Raw genomic sequence first — 15,322 nt, forward strand, 5'->3', positions numbered from 1 at the left:
CTCCTTATTAGACAACATAGACATTTCATCAAAGGTAACATCTCTATTGATTGCAAACTTTGGAGATTTGGGATCAGGACACCGTAATCTATATCATTTCACCCCAGAAGCATAACCAAGGAAAATGCATTTCTTAGCCCTAGGCTCCAATTTTCCTTCATTTATTTGCATATATGTTGAACACCCAAAGATCTTTAAATTAGAATAATCAGCAGGCGTACCTGACCAAACTTCTTCAGAAGTATTGAAGTTGAGAGCAGAATTTGGAGAGAGATTGACAATTTAGGCAGCCATGTTGATTGCTTCAGCCCAAAAATCCTTACTAAATCCTGCATTGGAGATCATACATCTTGTACTTTCCAAGAGTGTTTTGTTCATACGTTCAGCCACGCCATTCTGTTGAGGTATCATTCTAATTGTGCGATGCCGAATGATTCATTATTTCTTGCAAAACTCAATGAACTCCCCTTCGCAAAATTCCAAGCCATTATCAGTTCTCAACCGCTTGATTTGTTTTCCTATTTGATTTTCAATCAAAACTTTCCACTGTTTGAAAGTTAGGAAAACATCATTCTTATTCTTAAAAAAATATACTAAAACCGCATATGCCATAACTTGGTGATGTCAGATTCAGCCAAAGAACATGATGAAACAGCTGCATGCCCAATAACAGTCGTCCCTTGTAAAGTATACAAGCTGTCAGATCGGATACCTTTCATAATAACGATAGCACCTTTGAAAATCTTCAGAACACCATTTTGACTCGTGTACCTGCAACCGAGTGCCTCAAGTGTCCCCAAAGAGATTAGATTTTTTTTCAAATCAGGGACATTCCTAACATTAGTAAGTATCCTCACAATGTCATCATGCATCTTGATACGAACAGTTCATTCCCTAAAATATTGCAAACGGCGTTGTTGCCCATTAAGACAGTTTATCTGTTGCATGAATCATAAGTAGCAAACAAATCCTTATTGCTACACATGTGATAAGAGCAGTATGTATCCAAAATCCACTCATCTGTAGATCACACCCTATCATGAGTGACAAAGAAAACGCTACATTCACTATCATCAGCAGCAACGCTAGCTTCAGCGGTGTTATCTTTCTTTTCTACCGATTTCCCATTTTGCTTATTTTTCAACTTAAAGCAATCAATTTTAATGTGCCCCATCTTATGACAATAGTTACACTTTATATTTCAATGTCTAGACTTCGATCTAGATTTACTATTGTCATAGTTTCTCTTATACGATCTTACTCTAACAACTAGGCTCTCAGCATTAACCCCAATATTTTCTCCAGCGATATCTCTATCTATCTACTCCTTAGATTTCAAAGCAGACTTGATTTCTTAATATGAAATAAATTCTTTCTCATAAATTATAGTATCACGAAAAATTTATAAAAGATTGGGGTAATGAGCACAAAAGTAGCAACGCCTTATCCTCATCATCTATCTTAGAATCAATATTTTCCAAATTCATAATAATCGAATCAAAATTATCAAGATGGGAGAGCAATGATGTACCTTCCACCATTCGATAAAGGCTTTGCTTTAGGTACAGACGATTCTCTTCATATATAAGACCTTAAGTTTATCCCCCATTGCCTTAGCTGAAGTCTCCGTTGCAACCTCCCGCAAAACCTCATCAGAGAGATTTAAAATAATACTCGAATGAGCCTTCTTATCCAACTCAAAAAATTTGAACTTCTCCATATCCTTGGACATTTTTTCAATACCCTGGATAGCCAAATCAACTTCACATTGAACCAAAATGGCCTACATCTTGAGCTTCCACGTCCCAAAGTTGACATTTCTGTCAAACTTCTCAACTATTGTCCTTGTGATTGTCATTGTGTGGTAACAAAAGATTCCCACAAATATAACAAGGGCCCTGATACCAATTTGTTAGGATTATAGCCCCAAGCAAGTATTTGCAAAACATTGACAATGACAAAAATAAGAACGTGAAATTTAAAAGACACAAAGATATATGTGGTTCGGTCAAGATGACCTACATCCACGGGCAAAGACGGGACAAACTTTCACTATCAAGAGAGGAATATAAAATATGCTCGAATAGATATTAAAAAACCCACAACTCTCAATCTCCCAAAATACTCTCAAGGCAAAACAAGTAACCCACAAATATATAAAAAAATGAGTACTTGTCTAATTTTGGTGTGTCTAAAACCCAACCCAAGGCTACCAATTTATAAGGGGAGACTTATGACAACTTTGTCACCACAAACAATGTGGGACAATAATTTTCTTCAATTTAAAATACCCTAATGTGGGACAAAGCTATATAACAAAATTTAAAAATAATATATATTTATATTTAAAAAAAATTAAAATTTGCTTCGGAAATTTTTAGGCTATTTCGGTTAGTCTCGGGATTTCCGAAGCTATTTTCAACCGTCTCATTAGTTTAATTAAAATTTAAAATGAGATCAAAGTGTATAATTTTTTTTAAAAAAAAAAAAAGTGAGGAATTTTTTAAGTTATCTAAATTAGCCTCGGAAATTCCGAAACTATCCAAAACAACCACAAAAAATCAGCTTTGGGTAGCAATCCGAGACAAACTCCGAAACTAATTCAAAATAGCTTCGGATTTACTTTAAATTTAACCTTTTTTTTCTTTTTTTTTTTTTTTTTTAGGCAATTTGGGTTTTTTTTGGTAGTTTCTCCGCATATTCCTTCACTAGATTTATGTGCGACATGCATGCTTTTCTTCATTTTATTCCTAGCAAATGGAAAAGTTTTACGACGGACTAATTCTCCCGAAAAATGAGTAATTAGCGATTTGTTCTCCGGGTCGGTCTTAAAATTCACTGTAATTTACAAGGGATATATATAAAATCCCTCGCAAATTTTGTTACAATATATTTTTTTTGTTCATTAGGACTATTACGCAAATTTGGGGAAAACAACCATATTGTTTTGAAAATTAAAATAATAAATAAAATTAATGTTCCGCTTATCTCTCCCAATGGAAGTGCTGGGGAAACGACACTCCCCACTCCGATCCAGCTGCCTAAGCCATGCAATCATCCAAGAACGGCAGGCTAGAATTTTATTTTTTATTTTTTCTCTCTCGGCCTGGAGCCATGCCAGTTGTTACATGGAATTGGATTCAGACAGAAGTGAGATCCTTTCAGCGTTGGTGGGGTTGAGAGGCTATGTATGTATGTCTGCCTTTAATTGTGCTGCCAGCCCACTCCTGTCTGTCTAATACATTTTGGGAAAGAATCCATCCATTCAACCAGTGCCATTGCAGAATTAGTGATCTGACTGATATCTAACTAATTACTGGTCTGGGATGAATTGAATCTGGTAGATGATCGATGAAGACAACCAAGACAACTTTACGTTATATATTTATTTACGTGCATGCTATACACATGCATCGACGATTGTAATCTTTTCCGATATATGGTTGGTTCATGACTAATTATAAGTGTAGTAATTGCTTCTAATAAAAGAATGCTTACTCGATTGAAATGCATCATGCAGGCAGACAGGTAAGCTTTGACATATATAATGGAAGATTGGATTTGGATTGGATTCTCTGAGAAAATTAAAAGTGCAATTCCATTTGATGATGCGCCCACACAAACACAGTGCATTAATTATACTATATAGAAGAAGTCAAACATATCTGCGTCTCACTTTTTTGAGAGGTCAAATGCCCTTTCCCAAAAAATGAATATGACATGACCTGACAACTCTTTGATTAATTTCTCAATTATATAATTCATTTATATAGAGAATATGTATATATGTACATACATGCAGCTATACTATACGTAGTGATTGACCTGAAATGTTTCAATGGGAATCACTAGTGATCAAGTAAAATGGATTGATTTCATTGCAATATAATTATAATTATAATTATAAAATAAAAATGGTCATGGAACATATTCCCGCTAGCTGAATAATTGAGTTGAATTGAATTGAAACAGAATCTTATTCTTCTATGATATATGGCCTGCCTGCCTGGTTACCTAGCTAGCTCTATAAATAGAATTGAGAAAGATCAGAGTGTCTTCATCTCCAATGCATCAGTTCATTATTTAATTAATTAATTATATATATATATGCTATTATGCATGCAATGCGAGAGAGAGGGATTGGATATAGATAGATAGATAGATATGGGTGGGTTTGCATGGAGACAAAGGGTTCATGTTTGATAGCCAAGGATGACTTGCCTGCAGCGCTGCACTACTGCCCTGCCCTGCCCTGCCCGTAATATCTATATATCTGTCTATCTATTATATGATCTATATTGGACAGACAGACACAGACACAGACACAGTAACAGTAGGCAGTCTCCTTGGCTACTCTAACTGCCCTTTCTTTCCCATGCTACCCCCTTTATCTTCTACATTAGTTATTTAATATTCTCTTTTTTACTTAAATATTTGACTCGTGTCTCAACTTCAAATTGATTTCTTCTTTATATATATATATTGTTGATCGAGCCACATAATTAATTAATAGGTTGATTAGAATTAACTATGTAACGTAGAGCTCCTTTTCTTGACCAAGTCGTTGTCGAGTCGACACCATGAATCCCGAGCTTTAACAAACCCACATTCTAGAAAGCTATATATTAAGTTACCTAATCCTTATTTCTATGCATTTTCAATTTTATTTTAAATGTAATCTTGTTGTCTTTTTTATCGTTATATTTATGTACTTATTTATTTCCTTTCAGGATATTTATTTATCCTTTATTTTTTTTTATTTTTTTTTCCGAAGACATATATATATATTCTTAGAAATAACAATATATCAGGATAGACACGAGAGATGGGTTCGACAAGGACCTAACCCATTTATTTAGGGTATAGCCTAATTATTAAGATATTGAGTTCGAGTCCCGATTGAATATAGTGTATCCTTATTAATTTTTAGTTTAATATTTGCATTTTTATTATAATATTTTTGAATAAAAATGCATAAATTTAATATATATTGGAGTTTAATTTTGAGTTAAATTTTAAGAATGGTAAAGATAATTTCTGAGTCTATAATTGGATCCATGGGGTCTTGTAAAATATTTTTCAAATCGGACCCGAATATAATCAGGCCTGAATATGGTAAAATCTAATTCGAATCTTAAATTCAACCAAAATATTTGGATCTAATCTCGGGTCGGGCTAAACCGACCCATTGCCATCCTATTTATTTCCCCTACTACCCTATACACATATTTTAATAATTAAGTCGGGTACGGTTGGGTCATCAACAATTTGAAGTGAAATAAAATACGTCTACGAGTTTATCCATATGGCCGACTGAGGAGACACGTGTGATGACACCGTAACCACGTGTCCTTATCTGCATGACCGTACTAACACCTGTAAATTTCAGGCAGCCCATGCCTCCCTAATCTATTTGTATAAATATCAATAAAGACCCACCCATTGGCCATAATAACAGTCAGTCGTACATCAATTATCATAACCACACATCGATCAGTTTCCATAAGCTGCATTGCACCTCATATATAAATATTTACATTAGATCGATATCCAGGCATGGCTCATCAGTACGGCGACCAATACGGCAGGCAGACGCAGAGGCACGTTGACGAGTACGGCAACCCCATCCCACAACCAGGTGCTGCTCAGTTCGAAGGACATACCGCCGGAACACACGGCGGCGCCGACCAGTTTGCTGGTGTTGGTCAGCACCCCACCGCCGGAGGACCATATGGAACTCACGCCGGAGGGATTGCACCGGGAACCACAGACACCGGCGTAGCTACCGGCGGAGGAGGCGGTCTCCATCGGCGATCTGGCAGCTCCAGCAGCTCGGTAATAAAATAATTAATTAATTATTTTTCAAATATGCTGGATCACGTGATGGAATATAATTAATTAGCATGTATGTATGTTTGTGTTGGATTGTAGTCGTCGGAGGATGACGGGCAAGGTGGTCGGAGGAAGAAGGGAATGAAGGAGAAGATAAAGGAGAAGCTAGGAGGAGGGGGGCAGAGCGGGCAGCCTCAGGGGCAGACTCACATGACCACAGGTACTACCGGTGCTGGTAGGGTAGGGACCGAGTATGGTGCACCTGCTACTGCTGGCCATGAGAAGAAAGGTATGATGGAGAAGATCAAGGAAAAGCTACCGGGAGGAGGCCACAACAATTAATTAATTAATTAATTATATATCGTCATTCGCAATATATATATATATATATCTATATGCACCTCTTATAGCTAGTTTGTAATAAGCCAGCCAGCTAGTCATGTGACACATAGCTAGCTAGCTTTGTTCTGGATTGGCACTGTCCCGTTTGTGTTGTTTAGCAGTATGCATGTCTATATATATTTACTTGTTCCTAATTATGCAGAGATTGGGTTTACTATTACTATTAATATAATGGTTTGTGTACTGTGTACATTGCATGCTAGCTGTTTACTCACTCTTTCTCAGCTTATGTGTAAACCCCCGCCCCAGCAAATAAACAAGTCAATCTGATGAATGAAATTCCGAAGATGGGTGAATTAAGAATTAATTGAGCGATATTCATTACAAATAGTTAATTAAGATGCCTGCTTGTTAATTATTAATTAATTTTGGGTTTATTCCAAGAGAATTAATCGTGTGTGTCTAAGTATATGTGTGTATATATATATATATGATGTATATATGCATTGTCTGGAGTGACGGTTAGAAATAGTATGGAAAAGCTGAAACTCACTGTGAATGTAAGGCTAATGAAAGACACTTGATTTAATTCGTCTTCACCATGGTTCAGCGTCGATCCGGCATCTCACTCGCGGCGGTCAAATATCGCCCTATTCTATTTTTTTATATAAAATTTATATTTTTAAAAAAAATAATAAATAAATAATTAAAATACATTAAATTATAAATATAATTAATTTGAAAATATACATTATTAAAAAAATATCTTATAATTAAGGGCATATATATATAAATATAAATGTTAAATTTTATGTTTTGCATATTGTTATTATACTAATAAATTTATTTTAGTAACAAAATAATGTAGTTCGTCAATATCAAGATTTTATCTTTATTATTTTTATTATATATAAATAAAAATAATTAGAAAAAAAATATACCAATAAAATTTTATATGTTCAAACTATATTTATACTAAATATTTGTACATACCTTTTAATACCATGTGGAATATCGTGGAGGTTTAAAATCATTTTCATCTGCCGATCGATTATAGTATGAATATTTTTGTTCTGGATTCATATTGTGTGGATAATGGGAGATGTTCGAACCATATTGATTTTCTCTAAATGAACCCCTTCTATATACATCAAAACCTCGATATTCTCTATTATCATTGCTTCTGCTTGATGAACCATAATTTTGTCTACGATCATCAATATTACCCGAACTAAATGTAATCCATCCGTAATATGTTCCAACTGGTTGGTTGGATCCAAATATAGAAAGATCGGCTGAATCCTGAAGATGTCTGGGTAAATTAGATGAACTGTATCCTGGGTAATAGGGATTATGATATGCATTTGGTTGGTCCCACTCCTGTCTCCTCAATCTATTACTCGAACTGTGAGAAGAATCTCCATAGGAATAACCTATATTCAAGTCTTGCATATGTTCGTGAACTCCAAAATATCTCCTAGTACCTGAAAAATTTGAAGCATCGGCTTCACTTGAAAATTTTGTTAAACTATTTAGAAAATCTCTTTGAGTTTCTATACCAGGACGATATCAATGATCAGTGTCTTGGGTACCATAATAATTTTCATTTCCTTGAACCCATCCCATATCACTTGAGTATCGGCTATCCCTGTAGCTCCCACTACCACCACCACCACCACCACCACCACCATCATCATCATTATTGTTATTATTTTTATCTTCACCATTAGTTGATCAAGATGAAGATTCCAATATGATTGCTTTTTTTTTTTCTTGACAGTTTTTTTGTTTTTTTGATTTTTTCTCTTTTGCCTTCTTTTTTCCATTAGCTATAAATTGAGATAAAAACATATCGCTGTCATGATCATTATGCTCACTTTGACCTCCATCTCCACTTTCTTCAATAGCTTCATCCAACCAATTCAAATCACTATCACGAATAAATGGAGATTCATTTTCTCTGACCAATTCATCTAAAATATCATTTTTATAAAAAAATATGATTCAAATCAATTGAGTCATAAAAATTGTCTGTGTCTATATTTGCATAAAAAAAATTATCCGAAGATGCATGTTGTAGTGGACATAGACCAGCTTATGCAGTTTTTCAATAGCTAATCTATTCCGAAGTTTAGTATGGATCAAAGCCCACGTACTCCAATTCCGCTCACAACCCAATGATGTGCAAGTTTGACTCAAAAATTTTAATGCAATTTTTCTTAAATTAGGGGCTTCATCACCGTACATATTCCACCAGTCAGCTATTAAAAATAAATAAATAATTATTAATAATGCAACATTTTATAACAAGTATGTTTAAAAATATAATTAAATGATGAATTTTATCATACATACCTGGTAAAGATGTAGATACAGTTCTAATAGCAAATGCACTTCCAAACTCTCCAATTTTGTTAACAAATATGTTTATCTATAGACAATATAATGGTAAAATTATTAGAAATTAATATATATATATATTATTTATAAATTTCACACAATTTACCTCATTCATAACCTTTACTTGTATATCCAAATCTGGCTCGAGTCTTTTGATAACTTCTTTTACTCATTTTTGAACCTCCGATGAATCAAATTCACAAGTGCCGGAGTATTGAAGACCATGATTTAAAAAATAAGCTGCATGAAATGTATATAAAATTAAAAAATAAAACAAACGATTAGCACAATATAAAAATAAAAAAGTAATAACAATAATTACCTGCTGCATGCAAATCTTGATGCAATTTATTATACAATATTTCATCGATGATATCCCAATATTGTTAAAAATCTTTCACCATAGTTTTTATTGCCATTTTTGCCCTATCCATTGCCTCATAAATGATAGGTAGTGTAGGTTTTTTCTCTTGATCAACTACTTTTAAAACCTTCACTAAGGGTTCCATGACCACACAAACTCGGCGTATCCGTTTCTAAAATCTTTCATTCAAAATCAAGTCTGATATATCTCCGGCTTCACATCTTCTCCTCGATGTATCATTGTACTCAACCCATTCTCTAGAAGTACACATTCTTTTCAAATCGGTTGCATATCTCAGAAAACTTTCCATTGCAACAAACTCGGTTGCAAATCTTGTTATGCCTGATCGCAACATATCTCTGTCATTCGTATATGTTTTCATCAAATTAACCACTTTATCATTATTGTATATAAATCCTGTAATTCTTCTGGCTTCTTTTATCGTATATTTCAATGACAATATATCTCCGATGTCTTCTAACATCAAATCTATTGCAACGCATGGAGACCAAATAATGTGCTTCTTTTTCTCATAATTTTTTATTGTCAACCCCTATTGATTCCACCACCTTATCCATTAGGGTATAGACAAAGTCCGCAGTCTTTGCCTTATTTGTACAATAAACCAAACCGTGATATATCATATCTCTATCACAGTACACCATAAAATTTATAATTGGATGTTTTGTGCGAGTACTCCAACCATCGCACATAATTGTACATCCGTATGTTTGTCATTTCTGCTTTAAAGAACCAACATACTGTACAACTTCTTGCATCTCCTTGTTTAAATATTCACCACCAATTTGCTTACCAGTAGGTCCTTTAACTCCAGGTCCAACAGATGCAATCGTGTCAATCATCGTTTGGTAGTAAGGACCACTATCGGCAACGTGAAATGGTATTGCATTAAAATGAAAAAATTTCAAAATTGCTCTACCCACTTTTTTTTGCATTATCTTTTGAAAACATATTTTTCAGAGACTTATTCTTTGATTGAAACATGTATGGATCAAGTTTTTTTTTATGCAAACCTTCTGTCTTTTTCATAGAGCTTTCGAAAAAATTTCTTTTACTTCCTTTTGTATTCGAGTTGTTTCCTCCTACAAAGATTAAAAAAAAAAACATATGATCATATATGGTTGTTATCTAAAAAAAATACTAATATTTAAATATATTTTATAAATTCAATAAATATACTGGCTTTAAAATTCAAACTTGGTTGATCTCCGGATACAGAATGTCTACGCTGCTGCTCCATAAATTCTTTATTTCTGCTTTCAGTCATTGCTCTTTTTAAGTGTTTTCTTTTAAGAGCATCTATCTCATCTTCATTTATTTCAGAAACTTCATCTTCTTCCTCGTCAGAATCATCTTCTAAGCGAATGGAATTGTGCAATACTTCTAACTTTTTATTATGTGTTGCTCGCATACTTTTTCCTTGGATCAAGTGTTTTTTCTAATGACTCTCTTATTTCTTTTGGAGCTCTCGTGCATGTTTCAACTTGACCTGTAATATGTGCTATATGTTGTTTCATCCTAGTAATTCCACTGTGAACAATTTTACCACAATAATTGCATTTTGCTTGTTTTCTATCGTTGTTGATAGGAGTAGCATGATCCCAACCAATATCTCTGTATCGTGCCATTTTACACAAACTCTGTAATTTAATAATACAATTGTTAAAATATTTATAAATAGTATTTCATTAATTAACTAGAAAAATTATATATATTGGTTTATTAATAAATCAAACTTATACAAAAATTTAATTAGATAACTAATTTGTTTATATAAAAAATCTAGTTAAAATATTATTTTTTTACAATAAATTTACAATTAATACAAATTTTGCCTAAAATAATATTAATTTTAAATAATAAAGTTATAAGTTATTCTAAAATATTGATTTTAATGAACTCAATTTATATAGATTAAATAAAAATTAAATACAATCCAAAATAATTAAACTGAATTTATCAATTAAGTAAAAAAATTATTCTAAATAATTAAATCTAAAATAATTAAACCTATCAATTAAATAAAAAAATTAATCAAAGTAATAATTTCAATCCAAAAATAAGTAAAATAATTAATTTTATACTATATTTATAAATATTTAAATTAATTAAAATAATATGATAATTAAACTTACCCTTCTTCCCTCTCACGTTCTTCTTCAGCACGCAGAACCGTTGTTTTCTTCTTTAGCGCACAGACGCAGCGGCGAGCGACAGCCTCTCTTCAAGAGCAGCGAAATTTCTTTGCCAATTCTTTCTCAACATCGACGATTCCAAAATCCACATTCCCAACACCGCGATACCCAAAACACCTCGTTCTCCAGGTAAATGTTTTCTTCTCCAATCTGGTCGAATTGAGATGAATTAGTACGAATTGTATGAATAAAAAGTAGAAAAAAGGATAAGAAAAAAATTGAAAATCAATTTTAGATAAGATATGAATGGATGGGAGAATTTTGTCAAAATATCGGATATTTTTGTCGAACGACCGTTCCGGTTCCGGATGGGCCGAGTCGGACTGGACTCGGCCGATCCGGAGAACCATGGTCTTCACCTAATCCATGCACCGCAAAAAAACTGTGCCTTGTGTTTGAAATTTAGGAAGGAACTTTTTTTTTTTTTTTCCTTCATATTTTTTAGTAACTCACAGTAATTAAATTCTTAATTTAAATACGAATGTATTCAGATGTTTAATAGTAAATATTAAGGCGGTGTGTCTAGATAATAAAAAATAAGGGAAGAATGAGGAAAGAAAGAGGTGTGTCTAGATAATAAAAAATATGGGAAGAATGAGGAAAGAAAGATTGGAAATGTGTGAATTTGAGTTACAGAAAATTATAATATTCTATAAAATATAATATACTATATTTGTAGAATTTAAATTGTATGTATCAATCGATACATTGTCTAATATATTAGTAATATAAAGTTATACAATTCTTCATATAATTAATATTTATTTCTTAATTAAATTTGATTTTGGAATTTCATCGATATACATATATAATAATCGAGATAAAATTTGACATTTATATCACTACCCGAAAAAAGAGGGAAATGGCACGGATAACAAAGTGCGGCATGGCTCGAAACATATAGTAACCGAAACCTGTGTCAACTTAATAATAAAACAAATTTGGCGCGGAACATCGCGCCTTATTATTTTTAATATAAAATATAATTAATATTTTATGATAAATCACAGTCTTAAGTACCTAATTTTTAATTATTTTTTTTAAAAAAAAAACAATGAGGCGCGGTTGTTTGCACCTTTCTTTTAAATTATTTTTTTTATTAAAAAGAGGCGCGAACCACCACGCCTCAACTATATTAAATTTAAAATAAAATGCACGAGTATAATTTATCTTTTTAAATAAAAAATAAAGGCGCAAAACACCGCGCTCAACTATATTAATTTTAGGAATAAATGCATAAGTTAAATTAATTTTTCAAATAAAAAATAGAGATAATTTTTCGCAAATTAATTTTTAAATAAAAAAATAGACTTAAGAAACCATGTCTAAACTATATTAATTTGATAAAATAAAAAATCGCACGCTATATTAATTTTAAAAATAATTGGATGATTAAATTAATTTTAAAAATAGAGGCGCGATTTTTCGTGCCTCTCTTTTAAATTATTTTTTAATTAAAAAGAGGCGTGTATCACCATACCTAAACTACATTTGTTTTAAAATAAAATGCATGAGTATAAATTATTATTTTTAAATAAAAAATAGAAGCGCGAACTACCACGCCTCAACTATTTAATTTAAAAATAAATGGATGAGTTAAATTAATTTTTCAAATAAAAAATAGAGACAATTTTTTGCAAATTATTTTATAAAATAAAAAATTACACCTCATATGAATTTTAAAAATAAAATAGATAATTAAATTAATTTTTAAAATAGAGACATGATTTTTCGCACTTATATTATAAATTATTTTTTAAAATAATAAAAAACCGCTAACCGCCCTTAATTATATTCATCTTAAAAATAAAACACAAACCAAAATTAATTTTTAAATAAAAAAGTAGAGGCGCACCAAATTTTCGCGCCTTTCCTATAAATTATTTTTTTTAAATAAAAAAAAGGCATCAAACCCTACCCACAACTCTCCTAGTCACTGTGTCCTCCCCCACTTTCTTCTTCTTCATTGTGTTTCTTCTTTTTCACTGTGTTTCTTCTTCTCGGTTATTTTCTCCTCTTCTTCGTTACTTTTTCCACCGAACAGGTAATCTTCTCTGCGTATCCATGCTCTACTCTGTCCCCTCTCTAGCTGGTGCGCAGAATTTTCCTCTCTGATGGTAAATTTGGATCATGAAGTTCATATATATTTTTGCAAATATGTTTTGATGGTAACTAGTAATGTAGAAATATTATTATTTTGGCATTTTTCAAAGCCCTAATGTGATATGCTAACATGGCAAATGTATTGTTGGTGTTGATGATAATATCCTTTATTATGCTGATTATTTACTGCCTTGTCATTGCAAATTTATATTGAATTTGAGATCTTAGCACTTTGATGTAACATCTGCACTTATCAAAGTTTTGGTTCAATCCTATTAATGTATGGGAATCAAGAAACATTTTATGGTAAAACAATCAGTGGTATGCTATTCATCTCTTTAGGTGATTTCTGTAAAAAGAAATATATAAAAAATAATATATCTAGTAAACAAATAAATTCGAAAGAGATTAATGAAATGGTCAAGTTTGTGAAATTTTAGTTAAATGTCAGCATTGCTTATCTTTCCAAAGTATTTTACATCTATATTTCTTTTTGGATAAACAACTATTACATTTTGTAGGGTCCGAACGGAAATCATTTTGAACCCAAACCATTTTGCCTCTCCCAGTTTGAGGAAGGAAGTGATCCGGGTGAATTGGGTGAGCAAGTTAGTGTTAACACACAAGATCCTAGTGGCGAAAGCATAGTCATGCCTCTGAATTCGAATGATGAAGCTGAATTGGGTAAGTAAGTGTTAACACACAAGACCTAAGCGGCGAAAGCATAGTCATAGAATTGGGTTCTAATGATGAAGCTGAATTTGGTGAGGAAGTAAGTGTTAACACACAAGACCTGAGTGGCGAAAGCATAGTCATAGAACTGGGTGAGGAAGGAAGTGTTGACACACGGGACCCGGGTGTCGAAAGCGTGATCATAGCTCTGAGTTTGGATGATGAAGTGATTGACAAAGAAGTTGAATTGGGTGAGGAAGGAAGTGTTAAAGCAGATGATCTTAGTGATGAGATCGCAGCCATTAAACATGAAGTTCAACGGAAGCTCTTTGGTGAGTAAAATGTTGTATTGTTCAATATATGAACTAATCTAATCAATCATGTTGTTATAAATGCCATTAACAACTACTATCTGGCCCTGATTTCTTTTGTTCCACACCACAGTGGAGAAGGACAAGGAATTGCTGAACGATACATACAATGAGGAGGGGAGAAGCCTGAGGGAGGTATTGCTGCTGCTGCTGAGCCTGAGGGTTTCAAGAACATTGCTTTCGAAAATGAAAAAGGTAATTAATTAATCAATGTTTGTCTTGTCGCAAATCACTCCCTGGGTGCTGAAAACAGGACAATGAAAGTTGGTTCACTCTCAGATGTTCTGTATCTTCTTCAGAATTTTTGTTCTGAGGAGCTAAGGAATCTTGCGGACCAATTTCTACTTCGTGCTGTTACCTGGAACTATGTGAGTTCAGCTCTGATTATATGCCTTATAATTTGATGTTTTGGTTGTCCAAAGCTATTTGGTGGTTATATGCTTTATAATTTGAAAATTGCTTATAATTGGTAAATATATTTATTGATGGCACTTATTTGTTTTTGTGGTCTCATTTTGTCTGCTAGCTTTTTCTCTCACTATCAGCTTTGCATGCCTTTCTAATATTCATTCGCCTTCCTAATGCACTCAGGACAACATTCAGATATCCAATCTCAAATGTCCTATCGTGTCTACATGAGGTGTGTACCCAATTTTCTTATTAATAATTTTTATACCCAGTTTTCTTATTAATAACTATAAAAATTTAATTGGCTACGAATTAAAAAAAAAAATATTATATATATAGATATATTTTATTTATTGGCGCCGCTGTCGGTGCCAATATATTTATTATTTATTTTTAATTTATTTTGGCGCCAATTTCGGCGCCAATTATTTTATTATTTATTTTATTTTATTGTTTGGCGCACCAAAAATAAAATATAATTTAATAATTATTAATTATATTTGGTGGCATTTTCGGTGCCTCCCATTTATTTTTTTAAAAAAATTAATTATAATTGGCGCCACTTTTGGCGCCTATCATTTATTTTTTAAAAAAATAATAATTATGATTAGCGT

General features: G+C 32.6%; 2 protein-coding genes across 2 annotated transcripts; both read left to right on the forward strand.

Moving 5' to 3' along the window:
- The first annotated feature begins 5,442 nt into the window (after positions 1-5,442).
- On the forward strand, positions 5,443-6,424 carry LOC127264037 (dehydrin DHN1-like). Its single transcript, XM_051293374.1, has 2 exons — positions 5,443-5,835; positions 5,932-6,424. Exons 1-2 carry the CDS (start codon positions 5,557-5,559, stop codon positions 6,172-6,174), a joined length of 522 nt encoding a protein of 173 aa, XP_051149331.1. The 5' UTR covers positions 5,443-5,556; the 3' UTR covers positions 6,175-6,424.
- Positions 6,425-13,126: 6,702 nt separating this feature from the next.
- LOC127263557 (uncharacterized) lies at positions 13,127-15,012 on the forward strand. Its single transcript, XM_051292653.1, has 6 exons — positions 13,127-13,198; positions 13,779-13,941; positions 14,031-14,261; positions 14,374-14,495; positions 14,600-14,668; positions 14,892-15,012. Exons 2-6 carry the CDS (start codon positions 13,908-13,910, stop codon positions 14,937-14,939), a joined length of 504 nt encoding a protein of 167 aa, XP_051148610.1. The 5' UTR covers positions 13,127-13,198; positions 13,779-13,907; the 3' UTR covers positions 14,940-15,012.
- Positions 15,013-15,322: the final 310 nt, after the last annotated feature.

The sequence above is a fragment of the Andrographis paniculata genome, unplaced genomic scaffold, assembly GCF_009805555.1.
Source record: "Andrographis paniculata isolate CXL003 unplaced genomic scaffold, ASM980555v1 Contig69END, whole genome shotgun sequence".
Lineage (NCBI taxonomy): Eukaryota > Viridiplantae > Streptophyta > Magnoliopsida > Lamiales > Acanthaceae > Andrographis > Andrographis paniculata.